General features: G+C 31.0%; 1 protein-coding gene across 4 annotated transcripts in view; it reads right to left on the bottom strand.

Annotated features, from left to right (window-relative positions):
* Positions 1-4279: 4279 nt before the first annotated feature.
* Gpat4 (Glycerol-3-phosphate acyltransferase 4) overlaps positions 4280-25918 on the bottom strand; it is a 41252-nt gene continuing 19613 nt past the window's right edge. For 2 of the 4 annotated variants that reach the window (XM_076460914.1, XM_076460918.1), the window contains 5 exons: positions 22612-22667; positions 21485-21570; positions 13808-13936; positions 13522-13601; positions 4280-13122 (listed from right to left, as the gene is read on the bottom strand). In XM_076460914.1, coding sequence (XP_076317029.1) covers positions 13035-13122; positions 13522-13601; positions 13808-13936; positions 21485-21570; positions 22612-22667 — 439 coding nt within the window. In that variant the 3' untranslated portion in view covers positions 4280-13034. Of the gene's footprint in view, positions 13320-13521; positions 13602-13807; positions 13937-21484; positions 21571-22611; positions 22668-25918 lie in introns of all 4 variants that reach the window. The other 2 variants (XM_076460917.1, XM_076460915.1) reach the window with 2 other exon arrangements.

Raw genomic sequence — 25918 nt, forward strand, 5'->3', positions numbered from 1 at the left:
TAGGGCACTTACTGACTAATAAATTAGTCTTGTAAAAAGGCATATAGAATAGTATCCATGTTCTTGAATGAATCTCTACTTGTACTACATTTTCTTTAAGTTTTGATTTATTATGTCTGCAATTCACAAACCTCATGTCTTTGCCCTTCTATATATGATACAGCTTGAGAAAACGAAAACCTTACAGAATCTATGATATTTAATACATCAATGCTAGGTTCTTGTATAAAACAAGAAAAGTCTATTATATCCTCATGTGACTTTTTACTATTGTCCCTTAGTGATCTTTAGGGTCTATACCTTCTTGAGGTGTTCAAAGACCTTTGGTTTCAAATGACATTTTATAATTTTTGATCAGCTGTCCCATTGGGAAAATTTTAATTACAAGGCTTTGGTTTGTTTTGAATTTTGCAAAAAGCTACACAGGAGCCATCTGTGCTAGCCATCTCTAATTTAGCAGTGTAAGACTAGAGAGAAGGCAGCTAGTCATCACCACCCACTGCCAACTCTTTTACCAACAAATAGTGGGATTGGCCATCACATTATAATGCCCACACAGTTAAAAGGTTGAACATATTTGGCATTATGGGGATTCAAACCTGTGACCCTCAGATTATGAGTCAAGTGCCTTAACCACCTGGCCATGCTGGGCCAATTACAAGGCAATGAAACTAGATGTTTACCTATATTTGGCCAGATTACCTACATTACAAAGTCCAATAACACTTTTTTCAAAGTTATAAAGTTGTCTCAAGGAATGGTTGAGCATCAGCAAGAGAATTCCTAGGTATCTCTAAATTTGGAACAGCACTTTCAACCAAAGAAACAAATATTCCAGTGGTAGAAAAACATACTACAACTTACCACTGGGATAGGAACCACCTGGAATACTTCACTACCAGTTTTACCACAACCATTACTGACAGTGAGATCTTTCTTGATCAACAGGTGCATTTCTACCTCAACAGCTGGTCCACTGATGTTGCTGACCCTTGAAGTTGCATTTGTTTATTTGTCACATATCATCTATGTTCGATTTTGTATTAGTATAATATATAATTAAACTGTAAATAGAAAAATTCCAATGTTCATCTTTTCTTAATAAAAATAAAACAATTATACACTCATATAATATTAAACTTTGTGTGTGTTTTTCTTATAGCAAAGCCACACCGGGCTCTTTGCTGTGTCCACTGAGGGGAATCTAACAGCTGATTTTAGCATTGTAAATCTGTAGAGGCACCACTGTTGCAGCAGGGGGCATTAATTTTTTAAAACAAAATGAAAAACAGATAGACAGAAACAGTCACTGTGTAACCAGGTTTTGACAACAGCAACTTCAAAATGGTCCCATTACAGCAAATTAACAAGCAAGTACTGAAGTAACAGAAATATACTATTTTATTTATTCCTTGATGTATGAAGTGTCATTACTAAATAAGTAGAAAAATCAAAACTATTATAATATAAAAAAAGACAAAAATCATTCTTTGTTTTATTTCAAGTTTATATTCATTCAATAATCGTACTAGTATGTAACTTATACAAATGAACCAAATATAAGTAGCAACTGTTGTTGAAATATTTTTATTTGAAAATAATGCAGATGTTAAAATCTTTGTTGTTTATACTTAAAATTTTATTTTTGTGACTGAGTTTTCTTAGCTAGGATTTGTGGTATTACACATTTGTATATTTCCATTTTAGCTTTCTTATTGTTTCTCCTCCTTTTTTAACAATAAGCCTAATTTCTATAATGGTAGTATTGATGCTGTGCTTGTCAAAAAAAACTTTGTTTCTAAATAAGTTATATTAGAAGGACAAAACACTGCTGTCGCATAGATTTGTGTTACCTGCAGTGTTGTAAAAGGAAAGAAGATTGAGAAAAGTTTTGCCCCAAGTTATTTGGGCAACCGTGTTTATAAGAAACCAATGTTGTGGTAGATTACACAGTTTGAAAGTGCAAATTTGATTCAGAATTTTAAACAATCTTTTTTTTACCTAAAAACTGTATAGGTTGTGTAATTTGTTATTTCTTTATGAGATGAACTGAGGTTTCCACTATTAACATAAAGAGATGAACAGTGCATGAACTTAAAACCAAGTTCAGATGATAAGAACAACAAGTAGTTGTTTTTTGTTTTTCTCTTTTAATCATAGCAAAACACAGTAAAGTAGTGAATAGTCTTCTCTTAATGCTGGTTCTCTGGTAAATGAATGATGTTCAGGAGAAGTAGTCCTATAACTAGGGGACCACTCCGAAGTTTTGTTTTGTGGGTCTCATGTCTTCCACAGAGCTAAGAATATACATTTCAGAAAGTCATGGTGTTCTCTAGTTCTTGAAACTGTATTTGTTCATATTGTGGTAAAATTAGTTACCACTGTGAACATCTTTTGACAAAAGACAAGTAAAATATAAAGAATCTTCTGATATGCCATTTGTTAAGCATCTTCTTGATTTCTTATTTCACATATTTAAAATCAAAATCTTGTAACTAATGCTAATATCTTGTATTCTTCTCTACAGCTCAGTCATAAAAGTGATTTTTGATATATATTAATGATAACTAGTATTCATTCATCCAGTCACTAGCACCTTTTGTATCGAGTATTCTTCTCTGAACTACAGTTAAAACACAAATGTTCTATTATTAGTAATTAGTATCCTCTTTTGATTAGCAGTTACAACAGGAATGTTTGATTTTACTCATTGATTTCGGTTTTTTGTCAGATCTACAATCAAGACTTCAGAGTTGTGTTTATTATGATAACTAGTATACTCCTCTGATCCATAGTTTCAATAAGGAATGTTTTGTATTTGCTATTACTTACAATTCTTCTCTGATCTACATTACAAAAATGTAATGTATTGTAACTTTCATAAATGTGGATAGTTATTGATAACTAGAGTTCTCTTAGATCCATGGCCATGATACACTCTTGTGTTTATCAGTGACTGGTACACTACTATAAATGCAAACATTTAATTTTATTGTTTTATATTCAGAACCCACCAATTGTATCAGATTTTGACTGGACAGTACTTTCTGAGAAAGAGGTAGTAAGAGCTGTTGACAGATCATGCTGAAAGCCTAAAATATATAAAATATATTAGAAAAAATTCAAAGGTAATATGCAAGATAAAACTATTGTTCAAGTGATAATAATTCATCTGATGGCTTACAGTATTCCATGCAATTCAATAACGATTATTCAGATAATTCACGTATATCACTTTTAACAATCTGTATTCCACATTAACTGAACTTTCACATACCTTGTTTAACAGAAGATCCATGCCATGTCTTACAAACTTATATGGAAACACTTAACTGTAGCTTTAAAAGAGATCACTATGTTCAGCACTTGTTAAGATAATTAAATTGGTGAGGGTGATTTGTGTATGTATAATTACTGTTCTTATTTCCTTTTGTAAGTCACTATGAACTTGCCTATGGATCGTAGCATGTAAAAAAAAAGTTCATAACTTGCATCACTCACTCTTACATAGATCATGTCTTTCTTAATTTATAAATCTTACAATTATGTAGTCTGCAATTGTTAGACATTTTGACCATGTACGTGATAGGAAATATGTCAGACCATTAATTAAAGAACATTCAAAACAATTTTTTTTTATTAACCTGGAACATGAAAAGTACAACTGATGTATTGTTTAAGCAGACTAGTCGTGAAGCTGAAAGATGGAAGACTTTCAAAAAGTCATCCTCTGCTTGTGTTTTCTTTCTACAACAGACAGTTACTGCCAACTGCAGTATAATCATACAACAGTGTATTCTTGTTCTTTGAAACTAACTTATTTTAAGAATTTTTATCTTGTTGTGAGAAAAAATAAACACAAAAGTAGACTCATTCAATCAAAGTTTAAAGTAATATGCACAAAACTGAGGAAACTTTATCACCTAATGCAGTTTAACCTTAATTTTGTTATGCCTCATATTTGTACTTATACAAGGTTTCTCTCTCATATCTACTTCTCAATAATAAAAACGAACAATATTTAATACAATATTAAAGTAATTAACAAACTAATTCATAAGTTTGAAGTTTCGCCAACTCATTAAAGCAAGTCAAAGAAGGAAAGTTTCAATTTAACCAAGACTTAATTTTAATATTTTCTCTTATCATCACAATGTAAAAAATGTTATGAAAGAGTTTATTTTTTAAGCTGAACAAAGTTTACTCATCAACATAAAAATATACTATCTGTAATACACATATGGCAAACCAAGGTAAAACAAAAGACATTAGTTAATACTAATAGACAAAACTTTTTTATTCCAAGAAGTGAGTGCATTTTTGTATTTTACTGGAAAATTTGAACCATACTTTTCCTTGAGTGAGTAAGTGTTTTTTTTTACGTCAATACTATATTATTAGGTATTTATCCAGAAACAAATTAAAATCTGTAATTCTAAGGTAATGGAGTATATCTTTCAGATTATGATGTAATACAACATCCATAGGTTATTACAATATAATTAATCATTAACCAACTATAGTAGTGAGTTTGTGAATGAAGTTATTGTACAGATAAACCTGCAAACAATTTACATTTTATAGAAAATAATAGAAAAAAAGTGAAAATAATTATAAATTTTCTTGTAAAAAAATAATTATAAATAGAAAATTATTTACTTTTACTTTTAATATAATAATAATTAATAGCACCAAGGGAAGTACATATTAATACCCTGATTTAAATTTTTGTTGAATTCAAATGCAAAATTAGATAACTTTTCCCTTTATAACATGTTATCACTTTTTTTTGGAAATAATCTTAACATGCTCTATTGCAATTTCAAATACTTTCTGGGGTCATTAACCATCATACTGATAATCATCATACACTAAAAAATGGGAAATGTTGAAAAAGTTCTCAAATTCTTCAGTCACTTTCATCATTTATTGATCTAAAAAAGAAGAAAATTCAGGGATGGATTGCAGGGTCTATAGGAACTGTAGCCCCAAAAAGAGTCTATTACTATATATATAAAATAGGACAAAAATTTTGTTCATTTTTAGGAAAGTCCTTAATAATAAAGTTCATTCATTCTAGTTTTTTTTATTCTTCAAAAGAAAGTTCGTATGAAACATGGGGAGGCCTATCATGTGATGCAGAGTGCAGAGGCTTGACTTGCTTGCCTTCAAATAGTGTGACAAAGCATAGATTTACTCTGACCTATCACATTTGCATAAAGTTTACAATGCAAATGTGCTAGGTTCAAGTGAGGCAAGACCTAAGCATGTTAACTAAATGATAGGCCCCAGTCAATCAAAATCACTTCACTCCACATTTTCATGATGTTGGTCAGCTAGGCTCCTCCCCCACAGCTTGTGTCTGACATGCTGTTTCTCTTCTATGATCAAACAGTTGGCCTAGAATACGAGTAAACCCAACTTGCCAGGCTAGGTTGCAGATGTCAACTTGAAGTTGATATCTTCATTGACCTTTCAATGGTTCATTCTCAAAGGCTTCAGATTTCATTCAAGGAAAAAAGTTTGATCACTGCTAACAAGACAAGTAAAGATTACTTTAATCTTTTAGAATATGTTGCATCAACTGTTTGTGGCTTTGGAACAGAATTTACAAATTGTTATTCCCTAAAATATCTATAATTATTTATGGGGCCTACACTGGCTCATTTATCAGATGTAAACAATTAACTAGTAAATTGACAACTATCATTAATTGGAGGGTGAAGAAGATATGTCATCCAAGTACAAAATTTGAAATATTTGGGTTAAGCACAGAAAACAATATTTTATCATTTGTTAAGAAACTGACATCTCTCTTTCACCCTCTCATACACAAGTATTCAAACACAAACAAATAAGCTTATACATACACTCATAAGTGCTCCTTTTATTTATATTATATAAATGTACAAACACAAATCTGAAGTCAAAGAATGAAGAAGAAAAAAATAAACAAATCAGTAGCTAACACTAACTAGGAAGCTAATGAATTTATGACCTTCATCCTCTAATACCAAAACCCTCACTAGCCAAGACAGTAGATACAAAATCTCTGGATGCTGATACATATCAACCTTATCATATTAAATCAAATCTTTGTCCTCAATCTGAAAGTGTCAAAAACATAACTTCCAACTGAGACTGTGAAAACAAGAACAATCAAAAAGATTCAAAAACCCTTGCCCCACCACTCCATTTTGAGATTGCATATGTTTATATTGGATAACATTAAATTTCACCTTTGAAAACTCAGAAAATCCTTCTAAGATCCAGAATGATCCAGATCACAGATCATTTTCTTTAATCTGATGAAAAGTTTCAACCTTAATGTACCCATTAAATTTGGTGCAAGTCCAATCACACTTTATACAGTTATTAATCCAGAACAAAAATGACTTATATCCCCATTATAAAAAAATGCTTCAAAATGATCCACAATCCTGATTTGATCCAGATTTAGGGAGAACTGTCCAAAAGTTAATTCCAATCTTTTGTAAATTTTTTGGTTACTTTGGTCTATTAGTGTTATTGATGCATATATGGAAACACATACAGACTCAATTCCCCCATGCAAGCAAGGGTAACATTCATGTATAGACTATAACTATTGATGATGAAAACCATCAATCTCATCAAGTTGGATTGAGCACCTCCCAGAAGAAATACATTGTTACAACAGCAGTGAAGATACTAACCCACCCTATCCATTTCACACTGGGACAACGAGAAATTTTGTTTATGCCTTTGGAGATTGCCCTTTGTCAGTACATGGATGTGGAATTCAGTGTATCTACAAAGTCAATTCCAGATGACAAGTATAAATGCCAATACTCAAATACTTTTTTTTTGCAAGTAACTGAATGGAGAAAAGAGATTGACTTTGTTATTTACAATCAAAGGTGAACATCTTCTATGTTATATTTTAATTGTTTTAAACAGTGATGGAAACTTCATCACCAACAACAACTGGTTATTCAGACAACATGAAACAGGCTCACTGCATTAAAGTTGCACCATTAAATATGTTATTTGAAAAACCAAAAAGAGAATGAATTCACAAGAATTTAACAGAGTAAATGAAGTCAGAGAAAAAATTCCAGAGTTCTTGAATTGAATCAGTAACTTGGATTTGGATTCAAGTCTTTTTTTTTTTTTTTACTTGTGACTTGCCTTGACATGGAGAAAAATGACTTGATGACATTCTTCACTTTCAAAAAGAAAAAAAGATGTAGGCTTAATGAAGTTTTGAACACTATCGTTTTGAATATCTAACTGCTGCCAGTATAAATGCTCAAAGTTTCTGTTTTCAAACACTGCTTGTCCTCAGTGTGAAAATATGTAGATCAACTGGCCAAAAAAAAACTAGAGCACAACCAAATGATATTATTCTTCCAAACAATCAATATGAACTTTCTAGAGGGATTATCACTAGCATTATAAGGCTATTTGAAGAAAAAATAGCACACAAACAAAAAAAGACTGGAAAAAGAGGCTGAATCAATACTATTGGATTGTACTGAGAATAATGTCAGATGCAGAGAAAATAACCATGTAACAAAATTTAGGCTTTTAAAAAATAGCTTATGTCAAACCTTGTTTGTTTTTACTTTAACACTGCAGTTAATTACTAAATACATTCAATCATTTAATCACAAATTCTCTATACATATCTTCACCCACTATTCCATTCATGCAGCTACAAGTAAGCACCTGTATGTACATAGGAACAAGAAAATCTAAGATTGTACATGCTTTGTACACTGACTATCGATGAATAATCATGACATCCATCACATTGAAAGTAGTGTGTTTTGGATTTAAATGCTATGAAATTTCCACCACAAAAAGAGATGCTGTATGCAAAATAGGTAAAACAGAGTTTGTTTCTGGGTTTTCAGCATCAAATTTCATTTCCCACTTAAAACCCACCCTGCACAACATAGTAATAAAAAACACCCACGTTGCAAAATTTCAATGCACATTTACAAGGGATATATAAGGGTTAAAAAAGAGAAAATTTTGATTTAAAAAAGGAAGTGGTCCTTTTTTTTTTTATCAGCAATACATCCTTAAAGATAAATAAAAAAGTGAACATGTTTTTAAATTATATCCTGATATTTTAAAGACTGCCAGAGTTTCATTATGATATTAAAAGTATTGTTAAAGCAAACAATTTTATCTGAAGCATGAACGAAGTCTACAAAAATATTGTTACAATGCATCTATTGCTCCTATTTTTTTCTTTCAAATTTCACATTTATTTTAGAATTGGTTGTTGCCAAGGAAAATAGTGTAACACAGACTTTGCTTAATATAAGCAATCAGGAAGTGGATGGTCCACCAAAGAAGATACACAACCAATTTGCAGGGTACAACCAAATTAGTCATCAAGGTGATGGTAAGGCATTTGTAGAAGCTCAGATTTGCAGATACATGGAGCTCTGTGGTGATAACTTTATTTCCATCAATACCAGTGCAAGGTCTTCTCTTTATGTTTATTAAGTTATTTCTGAAGAATGGGTTTCCTTTTTTTTCTTTTGAATACTCTATCATGTATCATGTTTACCAGTTGAGCATGTCCTCATTCTTTAATTCATTGAAGTGCTCAACACTGCACAAGCAAGATGATGTCAAATCTGTTGTTTCCTGGAAGTTTACAGTAAAGGTACATAATTGTTAATTACTCTCAGCATTTACACAATGGATATTATGGGTTTGAGAAGCTCATTAGTCAGATTTGATTTCATTTTTGAGATTGTTTTGAAGAGGACTGTTATGTTAATTTCCCAAAAAATTCCTGGTTTGTAACTTTCAAAAAGTATAACAGATAATGGGTTATTTTTAGGATTTACAAGTCTTTAAAACAAAGAAGTTGATTTATCTCCAAATTCCATTTTTGTACCTTTCCTTTAGAATCAATAGTTTAAGCTTAATTCATTTGACAAAATATATATTTTTAAGGGATGGACTCCTGTTCTCTTTTATTGAAATAGTTGCTAGAAGACTATTAGACTTCTTTTATTAGACTCAAGAACTGAGTCATTTATGTTAAAACCAGAGAAATTTGTAAAGTACTGAAATAACTTCATTAATATGTGTACATTCAGTCCATGTATTTTTCAGTTCACTAAGTTTTAGCAGTAAACTCCAATCAATCATTTTCATACATCTCGGCAAAGTAGTTGTGCCAAGTTGGGAATTCTACATTTACACAATGGATATTATGGGTTTGAGAAGCTCATTAGTCAGATTTGATTTCATTTTTGAGATTGTTTTGAAGAGGACTGTTATGTTAATTTCCCAAAAAATTCCTGGTTTGTAACTTTCAAAAAGTATAACAGATAATGGGTTATTTTTAGGATTTACAAGTCTTTAAAACAAAGAAGTTGATTTATCTCCAAATTCCATTTTTGTACCTTTCCTTTAGAATCAATAGTTTAAGCTTAATTCATTTGACAAAATATATATTTTTAAGGGATGGACTCCTGTTCTCTTTTATTGAAATAGTTGCTAGAAGACTATTAGACTTCTTTTATTAGACTCAAGAACTGAGTCATTTATGTTAAAACCAGAGAAATTTGTAAAGTACTGAAATAACTTCATTAATATGTGTACATTCAGTCCATGTATTTTTCAGTTCACTAAGTTTTAGCAGTAAACTGCAATCAATCATTTTCATACATCTCGGCAAAGTAGTTGTGCCAAGTTGGGAATTCTACGATACATATTTGAAAGCATATTTCAGAGAATCTTGGATTTCCTGTTTATTTGACTTAAAGAATATACTCTTGAAAGGAAATGACTTGAGATTTAACTTTGGAAAAAAAAAAAGAGTTGGTTACAACTTTGAAAAATACTGGTAAAAGTTCTAGAGTGTACTATCTCGACTCTCACATTTTTATCATTCAGAGGAAGTGATGAAGTAGTTAGTTCAGTGCATAATGGCAAGTAACTAGGAATACTACAGCTATTGGCTGAGTATGATACATTTCTTGCTGAACACATTCAAAAATATCCAAATAACAGGAAAAGTCATGTTTCATAGTTATACTTAACAATCTGTGACAAGTTCATAGAAACTTATACATAGAAGTTACCACTACCAGTATCAAAGAAATCAAAATATCTAAGCATTATTCAATACCTGTTGATTCTATTCCAAACATATCCCAACTGACAATTAATTGTAGGTACATTCTAGATGAGGAGTGTGTAGAGATTTTCCACATACATATCAATAAGCAATCACACAGGAGCACAATGTGCTAAAGCTGTGATTAATTTCCTTGAAAAGAGTGATATAAATATTCAAGATTGCTGGTGGAAGTCTTATAACAATGCATCCACTATGAGCAGCACATATGTTAGCATTCCAGTCTTGATCAAAGAGAAGAGACCTCCTAGCACACTATGCTCCCTGCTCTGCTCATTTACAGAGTTTGGTTGGACAATGCACTGTTGTTCTGAAGCCTGTTTATTCTATGCCCTTTCTATATATGCCCTATATATGTGCTTTGTTGTCCGAGTGCAAAATTTTGTCTGTATTAGAGCATCATTTTTTTCTATTTAAGAAAACATCTAATATTGTTCATTAAATTGTAGCCAAGTTTTGTAAACCTGTGGATTTTATTTTCTGGAAGTAAAATGTATCTTAAGGTTTATCTATATTTTTTACCTTATTCTTTAGTTGCAATAATAATAGGTGCAGTGAAAAAATTTAGCACCAGGCTCATCTGACCCTTAATCCACCCCTGAGAAAACTGAATGGTCATAAGAAAGTTTTATGAGGTTAGTTGTACACTGTTTTTAATTATGAAATCACCACAAGGATTTGAGCTGAATTGCATATTTATATAAAATAAAAACAACACACGCAAGAGGTAGTTTAAAATAAAAAAATAACTTTGCCAATTCTGTTATACGTTTTCTTCAAGAGTTTAAACAGAATTCAATTTATATCAAAACAAGTGTCAGGTTTTCAGTAAATAACAAATATAAGGTCAATAGTATAAAATAATTAAAGAATAGTGTACATATTTTTCCTTTATATTATGGCATTACACTCACACTAATATCCTCAGCTGCATGAAAGTAAAGATAAGTAACAGAACAAAGTAATGTTAAATATTAAACTTTCTTTACCTGAAAGAAGTTACAAAAACAGAGCTTAAACTGATCTTGAATCTGCTGACTAGCTTGGGATAATATGTTATAACTGTATCACATTGTTGGAACTGGTTTACAACATATCATAAAAAACTTCAGAGATAAAATAAGTTTAATTTTTCTTCTGACAGAATCAGTATTTTACCACATTACACCTAAAAACTGTTAAATATGAGATCATTGTAGAGACCTATTTCACAAAATTCTCAAGATACAAGTATAACATTTATTTGACACTAATGAACGATTTTAGAAGTTCTAAGAATGTCATGCCATCCATCTTTCTAGTAATAATGGAGACTGACACATGATTTCACAAACAAAAAGTATAAAATATTTTAAAAAGTTCTATCATAGTATCCTCAAAACTAGGAAAATCATACATAAAACCTTTATCTTTCTGAAAAATTATAATCTTCATAATTTACAAAGCTATCAAAATTCACATATCTGCAGTTGTGATAAAAAAAAGTGAAATTTTGATATTAATTTGAGTGAGATTATTTATTTGGAATTTGAGAAAAACTACAGTTGACATTGAAATTTTGTTAACATTACTTTATACTGGAAATTCCCCCCCTTCCCCAAATTAGACCTTCAGTAAAATACATTATATTTGTTTTAATTAGGTTTAGAAAAAAAAATTCTTAATTTCCTATTACACAATGAAAAAAGTCAAGTAGGTGGAAGGTTTTTTTTTAATGTAGATACATAGTTTATGATATAAGTGCATTTGTAATATATCAGATTGTACTAGATGCTGTGGACTATCACAAAAAGTACCATTTAGACATATGGTCAGTATAGAACTAAAATGGAAAAATAAAAACCTTTTAGGTTAGACTAGGTAAAATAACAATAACTTAATAAACATTTTAACAAGAATTGCAAATGAGCAGCTTGTGAGTAATGTAATTTGATAGTGTAATGTGAGCTGCATGTTTCTCAAGTGATTTAAAACTTACAATAGTGCAAACAGTGGTTAGACAGTTCAAAATGTAACAAAACACTAATATTTAAGTATAAATAGATGTATTTTTAATCTTAACATAAAAATAATTTTGCACTCAGAATGGTAAAAAGAAAGAAAGAAAGACTTGAAATATTCATGGATATATCTTCAGGAGAAATATTTCATTAAAAATACCTGATTTTTTGTGTATAAAAGACTGGTAATGTTTACTGAGATTCTACCAAATTTTGTGAAGATACACATACTATATTAAAAGGTAGTACTAACAAAACTATAAGTACAAAGTGGTCACAATGTCAGTCAATTTGACCAAACCAGTGTTGAGAGAGATAACTGGCTGAGAGTATTGACACGCCACATTAAATAACAAATTAGAGATGTGGTTTCTTGTGACCTTCACCTTGCACAGTATAATAGCAGACTGATGCAATAATTTAATGAAAATAAAAAAAAATTAATTGAAGGACATTTTTCATTAGGGTCAATTTGGAGAGGAATATTTTGGAGAAGGGGAGCACTAAAAACTTTACAATCAAGCATTGTTATGTAGTATTAGTCTGGCAGTTGGAAACAAAACTTTTTTTTTTGCCTTACAATATTCTGGATAGATTTTTACATTAAATAACTTTTTTCTTCTCACATAAAATAACTTCACAAAAGACGCTACTTTAAAACACAAACGTACATTAAAAATGTAAGTTATCAGTGTGTGTGTGTCTATATATAGACACATACATACATGAAAATGTTGAACAGCACTAAATACATGATCTGAATTCTCACTTATTTCTCTTGTATGGCTGCTGTTATACATAAATGGTAACGTATTCCAGAGAGTGTTTTCCACAACACTTGATAAACTGGAATAAAACAGATCAATGACTGAAAATAAAAATTAATCAACCTTGATTCGGCTGCTGTACACTCTTTGTTGCCGAGCTTTCCATTCTTGTTTCACAGCCACCCTCTTCAACTGACCATCCCTGAGAAAAAACATTATATCACTGGTCCTTCCAGAAATAATGAAAAAAATTATGAATTACAGCTATCACTTTCAATTGATCCTTAAAAATATTAAAGACTTCCATCACTTGCCTTTCTTGAAATATGAAAAAAAACATAACCACCCTGTTCAGCTTACCATTCAAGTACTGATCAAACAATTTTTTTCCAGCTATACCTGCAATGCAAGATAACAATCATACACTTCAACTGGACCTCTCATCAAATAAGAAATTAACAACCAGCATTCTCTGATTGATCATATTTAGCATATAAAAACATACTGTGAGAAGATACTATCATTGCAAAATTCAATCACAATTAGATAGAAAATACCAAGACTAATCAGATAAACTTTTTAAATAATTCAGTGAACATACCACACAAGATCAACTAAACCACCTTGATGAGCAATTTCACTCTTCACTCTGTTAGCAAAATCTACAGCTGTTTCACCTTCCTAGACAAGATAAACAAGACAATAGTTGAGTTAGTTGTCAAACAATCAAAAAACAAATCTAATACAGTAAAACCCATTCATGTTTAAGCAGAAACAAAGTCAGTTATATAATTTTTAAAGTGATTGGAAGAAAATGTATGTCTGCACTTATTTAATAAAAATAATATATATATAATTCATATGTCCAAAAAAACTATCCAATTTACCTCTCTGGTCATTGATGGAAGATACCACACATCACAAACAATAGCCCACGATGTCATCATCATTAACAGATAGTGAACATAGCTTTGTTTACTGCTGTTCCAGAAAGGATCACCAAACCTTGGGTCATACTACAAAAACATAAAAAAAGATATCACAGAAATTAACTTTTTTAAGGTATTTATACCACATTACATGTATGAGGCTATGTTTTATAACAATACACAATAAATCCATCAACTGTCTATTGCTAGCAATAACTTTACTAACCCTGTGAAACAAAACAAACAAACAAAAATAAGCATGAAACATTTATAGATTACAAAATTTTCTATATCCATTAATAAAGCAGGCCAAATATTACTGTATATAATCAATAATGTTTTAAAACTGATTTAGTAACTGTTATGGCTTAAAAAGTAGCTGTATTTTTAAGAAATGTCTAGCTTCTTTCCACTAACTCATTTTGTTAGATAATTATATCACATTGTTGTGCACACTACATCATTATTCAAAATTCAGTTTTAAAATCACAACTCATTTAGGTTTGAGTTGAAACTCACAAACCAACACATAAACATAGTTGTGAGATCCTTTACTGAAGTTTTGTAGTATATCCACAAGTAATAATTGGAAATGCCACTAGATTTAACTTTTCATAACCATAACAACAGGGAAGAATATATTGTAACTCTGATGCATTCAGCTAAATTTTCATTAAAGAATGATAACTGCAGGCAGGAAGTGGGAAGATTGCAAACTTGTATGAATCCTGTACCTTAAATAAAGGTTAGATACCACAACTTATTCCACAAGCTTGTACTTGTTTGGCCCTATTTCTGCACCACATTCACCTGTTTCAAGAGGTGATAAAGAGTTAGAAAAGGTTTGTATGAAATGCATGTTTATTTCTTTTGAAAATGGTTAATAGAATGACAGATGATGTAAATGATCTAAGGATTGAGCAACTACATAACCAAACTCTCATCTATTTTGTTCTTTTTGAGCCTGTCTTTGCTTTGGGTAGATATGAAAAACCTATTCTCTGTCCCTACAGACATGCAGTTATGACAAAAACTCAAAGTTGGACAGTCAGTAAAAATAAATTTATGTTTTATTATTGATAAATACATTATCTTATTTGTTCGTAAGTGTTTCAAAACTTGTTTTTCCTTTGATTTTCATATTCATTTTCTTCTGTGCATAAAAACTCCATTACCTGCATTTTGCAGGTACCTGAACTTAACTAATATCAATGGATCTGAAAAAAAAACAGACATCTACACATTTAATTCAATAATGCAGTCTTAGGATTTCAATAAAAATATATATAGATATATATTTAAATCAAACAATTCAAAATGTACATTTCCAGGAGTATAAGTTACTAAAATTGTTATAAATATAACAGTCTTGGTTAAAGATATTTATTTGTACTCTTTCATATAATTAAAAATTTATTAAGAAAACCTGTGCTCATCATTATATTTTCACTAATTTGTAAACCTGGCTACATTGCCGCTGTGATTTAAATTTGACTTCAATACAAGAAGTAGCTTAGTCTAAGGTTAAACTCTAATAAACTGTATCTGGTTTTGAAAGCACTTTTTAGCTGTGAAGTGCCAAATTACATATCAAATTTAAAAATTTATGTAAAAGAAAGTAACACTACTTCAAACATATTTAACACAAAAATACTTTGGAATTAATATTTTGGTGTTATGTAATACTTATTTGAAGAAATTCATAAAAAAATGTAAGTTAAAGTATTTGAAGTTTTATCACTGGATGAATTTCTATCACAAAAATTATGTTACAATCTATCTACACCAATGTAAAATAAGTACAGTATTCTGAAAAGTAACTTGCAATTTCCTGAAGTACTGGTTACCTGAAGCTACTTATATAAGCTTATCTTATATGAATAAAGGACCATGATTGGAAGATGAAAAATGTTTGTTTTTTAAGGCAAAGTAACAATGGGCTATCTGGAATAACCACCATAGGGAATTAAACCCTGAATTTTGAAATTGCAAGTTCATTAAAATTAATGCTGTCAGATTGGGAACACTTAGGAACAAAATAGACCTATGGAAGTTAAAGTTCTTTTCATTCATGAATATGATTTCTTGTTAACTTGTATCTATTTTAAAACTGAAGAAATTTTCTTATATGACAAGACATAAGGAAAGCTTAATAGTTTTATGAGTACAGTAACCAACAGCAAAATATTCCAGACACAAATCATTATATATTGAATATTATTCTTTGAAATATATTGTATTCAAATGACTCACAAAATACAATATTTTATCAAAAACATATTTCTTAGATACAAAATTATCTCAACCTAGAACACTGTTATCACACATCACAATACCTAGCTTGATAAAAGTAATAGTGATGCCATTTTGAAAGATGATTTCCTAAGTCACTGCCAAATCTTTTATGACGGTTTTTTTACAACTAATAACTGGAAATGTTGACAACTTCAATCAGAAAGTTAAACATCCAAAGAAATATGTGAATGAATATTAACTCTTTTGCAAGGAGCTTGGTGTAATATACAAATTTGTCTACATATTTGTACATGTTAAGTATTTGCATTATAGCTTTTGATAATGCATGTGTATCTTCACAAAATTCAGTTGACCTCTAATACAGGTTATAAATATTTTGTACACAAAAAATCAGATTTTTGAAGGAAATACTTTTACTAAAGATTTGTATGTGAAAATATTGCACTTCATCTGAGTGCAAAGGAATTTCATGTCATGATTAAAAACTATTCTTTTTTCCCAAAATCTCAAATATTATTTGCATAATCTCTAAAACCTCCTAAATACACTTCAGATGTTTGTTTCCAGTAAGATTTTATGCCTTATGTTATTTTCTATATTCTATATGTGATTTATTTTATCACTTAACCAACCTCGTAACAATGGTAACAAAATTAGAAAACATAAATTATGTTTTTTGTGCTAGAATGACTACATATTATAACCCAAAAATACAAATGTTTAATACAAGTAGTTTAAGTATCACAACACAATATATGAACACATATATTTATTTTTTATTATACTGCCCTTCCAGTCATGCCTACCTAACATTACATAGCTTGCATTGACATGGTGCAAGTCATGATATCCAGTAATATAAAACTGACCTTCAGTCTTCCCTGTCTTAACTGTGTTTTAGTGGAGTAGTATTTTGTAATATATAGTTACATTTCAATTATTATAGATTACATATACGTACATAGATTATTACTATTTAAAACTAAATTATTATACTTATTTTTCTTAAAATATAGAACAATATATCAAGAAGTACGGCAAACAATTATATATCTCCTTGCTACAACCTTTGTACATGGATGTTGATGGACACAGGTTACTAAGCCTTTTAAAATTTCACACATTTAGAATATCAAACAAAATTTTTTTAGGTTTTGTATATATAGTTGAATAACTAGAAAAATCATAAATAACTACACTGATACCTTAGAAATCCACAGTAATTTATTAACCTTAGTAACTGAATTTTTTTTTTTTTTAATTTTATAAAATATAAAACTTCAAGCAGAATAAAGACACAACTTATAACATAGTTGTTTCTCATGCAAAGTTATAATTTTCCTACACTGAAAATGTATTTTCAATACATACTTAATTCCTCCCACATAGATAGCTATTCTCATTCAGTGCTGCTCACTATGAAAGGTGTCCCTGTATAGGAAAATATCCCACTCAAATCAGTCACACAGAAAACATTCTCAGTGCATTAACATTCTTGGTATATTAATCTTTGAAGGATAGCACAAGAAAAAGAACAATAGTAACCTGCAAGTTCCACCACCATGACCCACAATACAGCAGTAGTGAACAAGAGTCCCACCTGTTACCCATGTGTGAGGACATATCTTGAATCGTCTAACTCTGAATTCAAAACCCAGCCACTAAAAATTGACATCTATGTGGGAGTAGGATGTGTGATCCCAATTGAAGGGAGTGAATTGCAATTTTGACTGGAGGTCATCTTGTCATTTACTACAACAGAATATTACCACCCTACTCTCAAGTGAATGGATTCATTTTGTGCAGTATATCACTATCACAATCAAAAGGATGCCTCCATGATTTACCACCCTAGCAGCTCAGAACAGGAAAGTGGTAAGAATTCTCTCACTCCACTGAAAGATAAAAGGAGGGGAGAGAAAATGCAGTGGACAGTTTGAAGAAGTGTCAACACTGGAGATAGTGCAATGGATGATCATGAAAACTATATGGAAAGCAGACTACACATAATTTATTAAATCTAAGAAAAGGCAAGGATGGAAAGATGTCCCCTTCTGTTTTACCCATGAAGTTCACAGGTGAGAATGGACCCACACAAGCATATCAATTAGGCAAATTGATACTGTGAATAAAACCCTACAAGCAATCTTGTGCAACACCTTACCTTAACAGTAAGTACTTAGTAGCCATGAAATTTATAAATATTAAGTCATAATGGTCTGACAGTGCAGATTTGACTAGATGAAAGATACCTAGTGAGGCACCACTAACCACAGAGTGAGATACTTAAAGTAAAAGGCAAACTGCTCCTCAGAAATAAAAAGTATACACACAAGATAATTTAATCAGTCACAGTCTCACTGAAATCTAAACAATGTCCACAAATGGAAGATGACAGACTGACAATGACAAAACAGTAATTTGATGCAGATAATGAGAAACAAATCTATGTGATGTGGTCCACGTGCCAAATTGAAGAATTTCTTCAAAAGATAATGAGATGAGATACCAGGGAAGAGGTTAAAGTGCCTAATCTGATGAGAAGACACCTGGAAAAAATTACAGGAAAAAGAAGGAAAGTTTGCCATGGAATGAAGAGACTGGAACAGTGACCTTGGAAGGAAGCTGTGCAGTCCACATAATAATGAAGAGCATGTACAGAACATAGCACTCTATCCAAATTAGACTGAGGATATACGTGGGAAATGGAAGTTTTGGGACGGAAAGAATAATGCAGTCAAAGCAGAAAATATGTGGAATGATATAAGGTACATGAAATGTCAATGGCAAATAAATCTGACCTACAACATACACAGGCCAATGGGAGAAGGAAGTTGGTCTTAAGGGATAAGTGAAAATCTGCACGAGGACAGGGGTTCAAAGAGAGTCAAAATAAGGAAGTGAATAACAACACCAATATCCCAATCCAGAAGGACTGTGCACCAAAAAGAATGGTGAATCCAGAATGAATGCAATAATAACAAGAAGGTAGCAAAGGTAAACATTTTATGGCATCAGCAAAAAAAGTGTAGGACATGGCACCATAATAACCCACAATCAAGGAGGCTGAAGACCCCTATCACACAGCCAAGTAAGGAAACCCATAGGAAAGGGTACAATGGATAAAACCACCAACCCAAAAACCAAATGTAGAAAATGTTCCACTTAAGCTGATAAACATCCATAGAGAAAGGACAAATAGAAAATGAAAAAAATGAAGCAACTTACCAGGACAACTCGCATCTCCTCACCAAAGAACTGGATAAATGCCAGACATAAAGACAGACGATATAAAGGGATGGATGAAATGAAGGTGACTGAGGTTGATGTAGAAGGGATGGAGTAAGAGAAAGAGATAATGGTAGGGCAGACTGGAGCTGGAGCAGCTGCAGAAACCACAACTGTACTTGCCAGTAAGGAGCAATCAGAAAGACTTCACACAAAGTGGCATGAATGATGAAAAGCATCCTGAGAAAAAGAGAGATAGAAGGGCACACATAAAGGTATTTGTTGGTCCAATCCTGACTGAATGCATTGGGAGCCAGTGCAATTGGAAGACAAACCAGAGATCAAAATAGAGCTTTGTATTGAGGGATGTGGAAAAAGCATTCTAGTGAGGAGTACCCCACTAAAAGTATAGCCACTGGAAAACGAGAAGATCGAGAGACTGTTCTATCAGATAAACTTTATCAGGATGGGAAAGATGATCTCAGCATAGGTAAGCTTCAGGCTTATGGTATGCAAAAAAGATGGATTTGCATATAGAGGGAAACAATGAATGAGTATACCTACTTATATGAGAAGAACTAATATACCATATAGAAAGTATATTTTTTATAGCTTTTAATGTTATTTGTTTGTGGATGAGTCCAAGACATGTAGGAGCTTAAGGATTGTGGCATGTGCAAAAAATGTTTTTGCATACCAAAGGCAGCACTGAATGAGAATACCTATTTATAGGAGGAGAATTATCCTTTAATGTTATTTGTTTATGCAGCTATAAACCAGAAAAATCAAATCCACCTGCCATATACTCTCTTTCACAGATTAGCAATAGTTCTAATATTTTGTACAACATTATTTATAATCAATAAAAAGCCAAAGTTATACTATATGAGATGACATATTACACTGTTTTCTGTAGACAGTATTGTCTACTTCATTGTTCAGTTTCAAATTTATTCTCACAGGACCCACCATCAACTACCTCAGCTAAATTTTTAATCTGTTATTGCATAGTTAAAAATCCAGAAAAATTATGATAGTTATAGGAAACTTTTCACATATTATTATTCTGTGTTCTTAAGTGCAGTATTCAATTAAATAAAAAATTTAGTGTACTAGTACCATTTCATCAACAGTCAACAGCAAAGAAAAAAACAGGCATTACTGCATGTCTTAGTTTTCATCAATATTCTTTATTCATTATTATAAAACTAAATAAAATGTAAGAATCAAATGTTGTTAGGTTAGATTAGGTAAAATAATTAAAAAATAGTAATGATAAAAAAAACGTTTAAAAAGGTATGATTGCAAGCAACTCAGCATTACATAATACAGTAAAATAAGCTACACTTTCACTGAGCAAGTTGCACACTTGTATTGCAGGATATTAATTATTAATAAATCATATGGAAATAAAACAAATACTGCATACTGTTATGAGCTTTAAGCTATTAAGGATAAACAATTGTGGTTTCCTGCTACAATCTGCAGTCATTATAGAAAAAAATAGGATAATTTAAATTTATTTTGCTAATCTTTTATGATGGTCAGAAGGACAATCAAATCAACCAACCCCATATAGAGTCATTGTACAGAAAATAACAGATAAAATGTAAAGTTTTACTTAGGAAAAAAAGTGTATTTTTATTTATGAAGTTCTAAAGACTACACAACAAAAATTAGAAAATTTTCAGATGGAGAAGAGCATTTTTTTTCTTAGCATGGAAATCACTTTGCATTTAGAGCAGTTAACACTCTGGCTTGAAATACTTTTTTGCCTACAAATTTTGTGAACATACATTAAAGACATCCAGTGTTACAGTATTTTTTCCCTTCTTGGTTACAAATTACTTACATGTAAAATACACAAGCTCATTATAAGAAAAAAAGAAATCAGAAAGCTATAGATAACATCTCTTCTCCAGTTCAGAAAGGGTTAAGCCTAAAAAAGTACAACATTTATTCTTACTACTGTGAGATTTTTGTAACAATATATACAACCTGATATAAAAGTCCTGTATTGTTCTAAAAGTATGATTAATAAAAAATGGAGTTAATGGCTAAACTGAAAAACTTCAATTTAATAATTTCTTTCAGATTTAATCTAACTTAAGTTTATCATGTTTACTAGAATTTATTATAGATGTTACCTACTTTAATTGCAACAGGATAAATTATCCCTCCAACTTCAAAGCTGCCTTTCTTAAACATCATTACTGATGTATTATTAATACATGTCCCTGGAGCATAAAAAAGAATAAAAGAAACAAGTTAAACTAACAAATCTAAGCACTAATAATTTGCTACTACTAATTGTAAAATAAAAGCATATACATATATTTAAAAATATATATATTAATGCACTTCCTATCATACAAACATGGTAAGAAAGCAGAGAAATTGAATCTTCAGACAAAATACATCCTGCCTTTATATTTTGAACTTTTAAGGAAATCATATTGTGGGTTTAAATCTCATACAAAACAGAAAGCAGAATAAAAGTAAAATCAAAAGGTACTTTTATGAGTACTTCTAAATAATGACAATTTAATTTACAAAACAATGGAAATAAAAGAGACTTATCATGGCATAATTTCTCAAGGATAAAAATTTACAAAGAGGTAGTATGCAAAGCCTACCCTTTGAAATGATCATGCTAAACAACTTATTTCAAACACTATCAAAAGAAAAAAGATAACATCTGTATGACCACTAGCTTTGATATCCTTTTAATGACTAAGTTTTCTTTTCTCTTTTAATGATAACTACTTTTTTTTATTCTTCTTTTATCCAATTCAGAGTGAGTATGTCTGTTTTCCAGAAATCTTATCCTCAATTGGTAATGCTACTTAAATAGAAAGTTTTTGAGGGAAACAAAACCTTATTATAAAAAAACTTTCATATATTACATAATTATTATCATTTTTCTATCAATAATGTTTTGACTAATGGAATAGTAATTTCTAATCTAGTTTTTATTTACTATTAAGCACAAAGCTACATATTGGGTTATCTAAGCTGTGTTCACTACAGGCATTGAAACACATTTTAGCATTATAAGCCTTCAGACTCACCATTTAGCCAGTGGGAAAGCCAATAATAATATAACATCCATGTTTTTTGGTTTAAAAATATATCCTTTATAGTTCTAACTTCTTTCTTAATGACATATGATTCAATTCCTTCAAAAACATGCTAAAGCTATAATAACTGAAAAAGTTACAAAAACAGTTTCTTTTATTACCTTTTAAAGTGTGGAGAAATGTTTACATCAACCTTACCTTCTGGAAATATTAGAATTGGTAGTTTTTCTGGATCTTCTACATGTTCTTTCAATCTAACAAAAGAAAATATCGTAAATTTATATGGTATATTAATACAACAAACAGTGGTTACTGGTCCAGGAAACAAAAACTTGATAAACTGAGCACTTTTAGGTATCTTTCTTACTTCCCTTCTCAAAGAAAATGGATTGACTACAAATAAACAAGCACTTAGGCTACCAATGAAATACCTATTCAGCATGAGTGCATGTAAATTGCAGGGGGTGTCATATGGGAATTTCACATTTCACTTGGGCAACAATACATACTGTAACTCTGAGACTTTTCTGTATCCTCAAGAAAACAGGTAAGATTTTGTTAAGGATTACAAATATATTGTACACAAGGAAAGGCATTATTTTAATTTAAATCTTCCTACTACACATATATCTATTTATTGTACTTATTTACACTCAGACTCTGAAGGTTAACTTTTTAAGGTAAATGTTTATATTTTATTTTTCATTTTCTCTCCCACATCACTAACTATAGATATTATCATACAAATATTATGCAATAAAATGTTTTAAAGTAAGAAATACAAAATGTACATATCTTTTAATTTGTTGCAAACTATCTTAAAAAATCTTCTTTTACTTATATTCATAATTTCAGGTCATTTTTTTAAGTATAATTAATTCCTGATGTTTTATTTTCATTTCCTGTCTTTTACCATTTACTATTCATCTTGGCAGAAGTCAGTGGACGTCCTTGAATGTATTACAGTATCTTCCGAAAAGACGTGCAAACCTTTGGCAAAATTACCTTATACTTGCACAAGACCACAAAAGATCTTAAACCTCAGGAACAGATGCAAAGTGTGATGTATATTTAAAAAAAATATTCAAACCTTTCAATTAGGCATTCTAAAACATAAATGATATATAATTAATTAAGATGTAAAAGTAAGACCTAAATATAAATTTACTGTCTCTCTACAATGACAACTGTGACCAATTTGAAAATAGCTTGGTGAATTAGTGTAAAATGAGCTCTTTCTAATGACTACATACATGTATATGTTGCAACTACAAATGTTACAAGACTGAAACAAAACTAAAAGTGAGTGTGGCACCTGTTAAAAGTTGACAAAATTTATTACTTATTGAGAAAGAGAACTATAAAGCTTACATGTCAATAAGGCAAGTTGAAGTACTTATTTGCCTGAATATACACATACACGACTGGCATTATCTGAATCAAGAAAGGAATTGGTAAAGTTGATATTTTCCATATTTCATGAATAATGTAGCAACATAAAACTGAAGTTTAAATATTCTTTAAACATTTCTTTTGAAACAAAAAATTAAAAATTAAATAAAATTTTGAATTATAGCATACATTATAATGTTAATTTCATTCTCATATATTAGAAGTAAAGTTGTTTTAATACTGAATGTAATTCAGTGACTTGTACAGAAGTATTTAAAGGAGCAGTTGTTGTGAAAGGGTTAAAATACTGAAATTGAAGATTAACAAACGAGTGTCACACAAACATGTTTTTAAATACATAAAATGCTTCTCAGTGTATATTAACAATAAGTGTTAAACAAACATCCAAAAATGCCTAGAAAAACTTGTAAAATGATGAACTAACAATAAATATCTCTTTAAAAAAATTTAGTAACATTATACTAGAGGTTTTTACTTATAAACATCTATAACAGTGTCCAACAAATTCAACACTCACAAGAGATATTGTGAAATGAGAATATAATATTTGAGCATCTAAATTTTTTGCTTTATTGAGACATCACAAAATTTGTGACATTCACTTAACATGACATGTTTCTCCTCTGTCTTTCAAGGCATGTTTATAACTAACACGAAAGTTAACGTTTTCTAACAATGAAAATGTATTTCCAATAGGTACTTACCTCCCTCACTTATAGCTATCTCAACTTTTATTTGCCTTATAATCACTGCTAAAATTTTTAACAGTACACCAGTCTTTTATACCTTTTTTGCACAATTGCAGCAGCAGGTGCTGCTCATGTGACTACCCTCCACAATCCTATTGTGCCACCTATATTAGAACAGGCAAGCTCCCTCTACTGTAGTGCATATCATCAATATAGAGAATTGATATATACAAACCAGACACTCCAGCAAATCAGAAGAGAGAAAAAGAGATAAATGGGTAAGCAGAGGTAAGCACCTATCAGAAATACATTTTCAGTGTTAGAAGATATTAACTTTCAAAACAGTTCTTCCTTCACTCACCCAAAGCTAGAATCCTACACTGGAAAAGTGGTAGGACTGGTGAATGTAAAAGAAATAGTCAACAAAGCGGACAACAACTGCTATGAAAAAAATAGATGTGTCACAAGTAAAATATGAGACACAACTGTGGGGTACAGCACTACGACTGGAACAAGTATGTTTTTCACCCAGTGAAGAAGAAGGGAAGACACATAGATAGGGTGTAATAAAAAAAATACATGACTAGAACTGGAGAATTGTACATGAATCGCCCAAGTGCAGTTTCCTTGGGCATAAAACATTCAAGGAAAGTGCCTCGAGATACAAAGTACTACAGAATTGAAGTGAATGACAGACTGGGCTTGGGAAGAGGCATACAGTGGATAATGAGATGACTCCAGAGTGATAGGAATATGAAAATTGTCATCTGTCTCACCAAATTTGGCCATCTCCATAAACCTGGGAAAAAACCCACCAAAGGCATAGTTGGGACTCTATGCTGAATTGGGGTGTTTTAAGAAAGGTATTCAGCCAGGAAAGACTGATGATTGACCTTCAATATCCCAACTTTTTTGTGATAAAAGCCTGAGAGAATTGGCATCACAAGTTTGATAGCTCTTTTGTGAAGAGTCAAGAACTGAGTCTGCTAGACCACTGAAAATTAAGGCATAATTTTGAGAAGGAGGAAACAAAACTGGGATAGAGGATGGAGGGAGGAATCTGAAACTGGAGGCAAAGACCTTCTGACAAAACCCACAAACCTGTTATGGACATTTCCCAGACAGTGGAAACTATAGTAACCTGGTTCCCATGTGCCTTTGAAAAGACATCACATCACCAATAATGCCAACTCCTGTTGAAACAGGAATGGGATGGAGGAGAATAAGGAAGGGAATGCCTGAAGTAGGGTGATGGATGGGGAGAAGAAGGTACACAGAGAAGGGAAGAAAGAAATGCTAACAGGTGAAGACTCAGTAGAAACAGGATGTCAAAACAAGTGAAGGCAAGGGAGAACAAGGAAAAATGTAATTGCACCACAATGAGCAGAGACTCTTAAAAACTC

The sequence above is a fragment of the Tachypleus tridentatus genome, chromosome 10 (genome assembly GCF_004210375.1).
Source record: "Tachypleus tridentatus isolate NWPU-2018 chromosome 10, ASM421037v1, whole genome shotgun sequence".
NCBI lineage: Eukaryota > Metazoa > Arthropoda > Merostomata > Xiphosura > Limulidae > Tachypleus > Tachypleus tridentatus.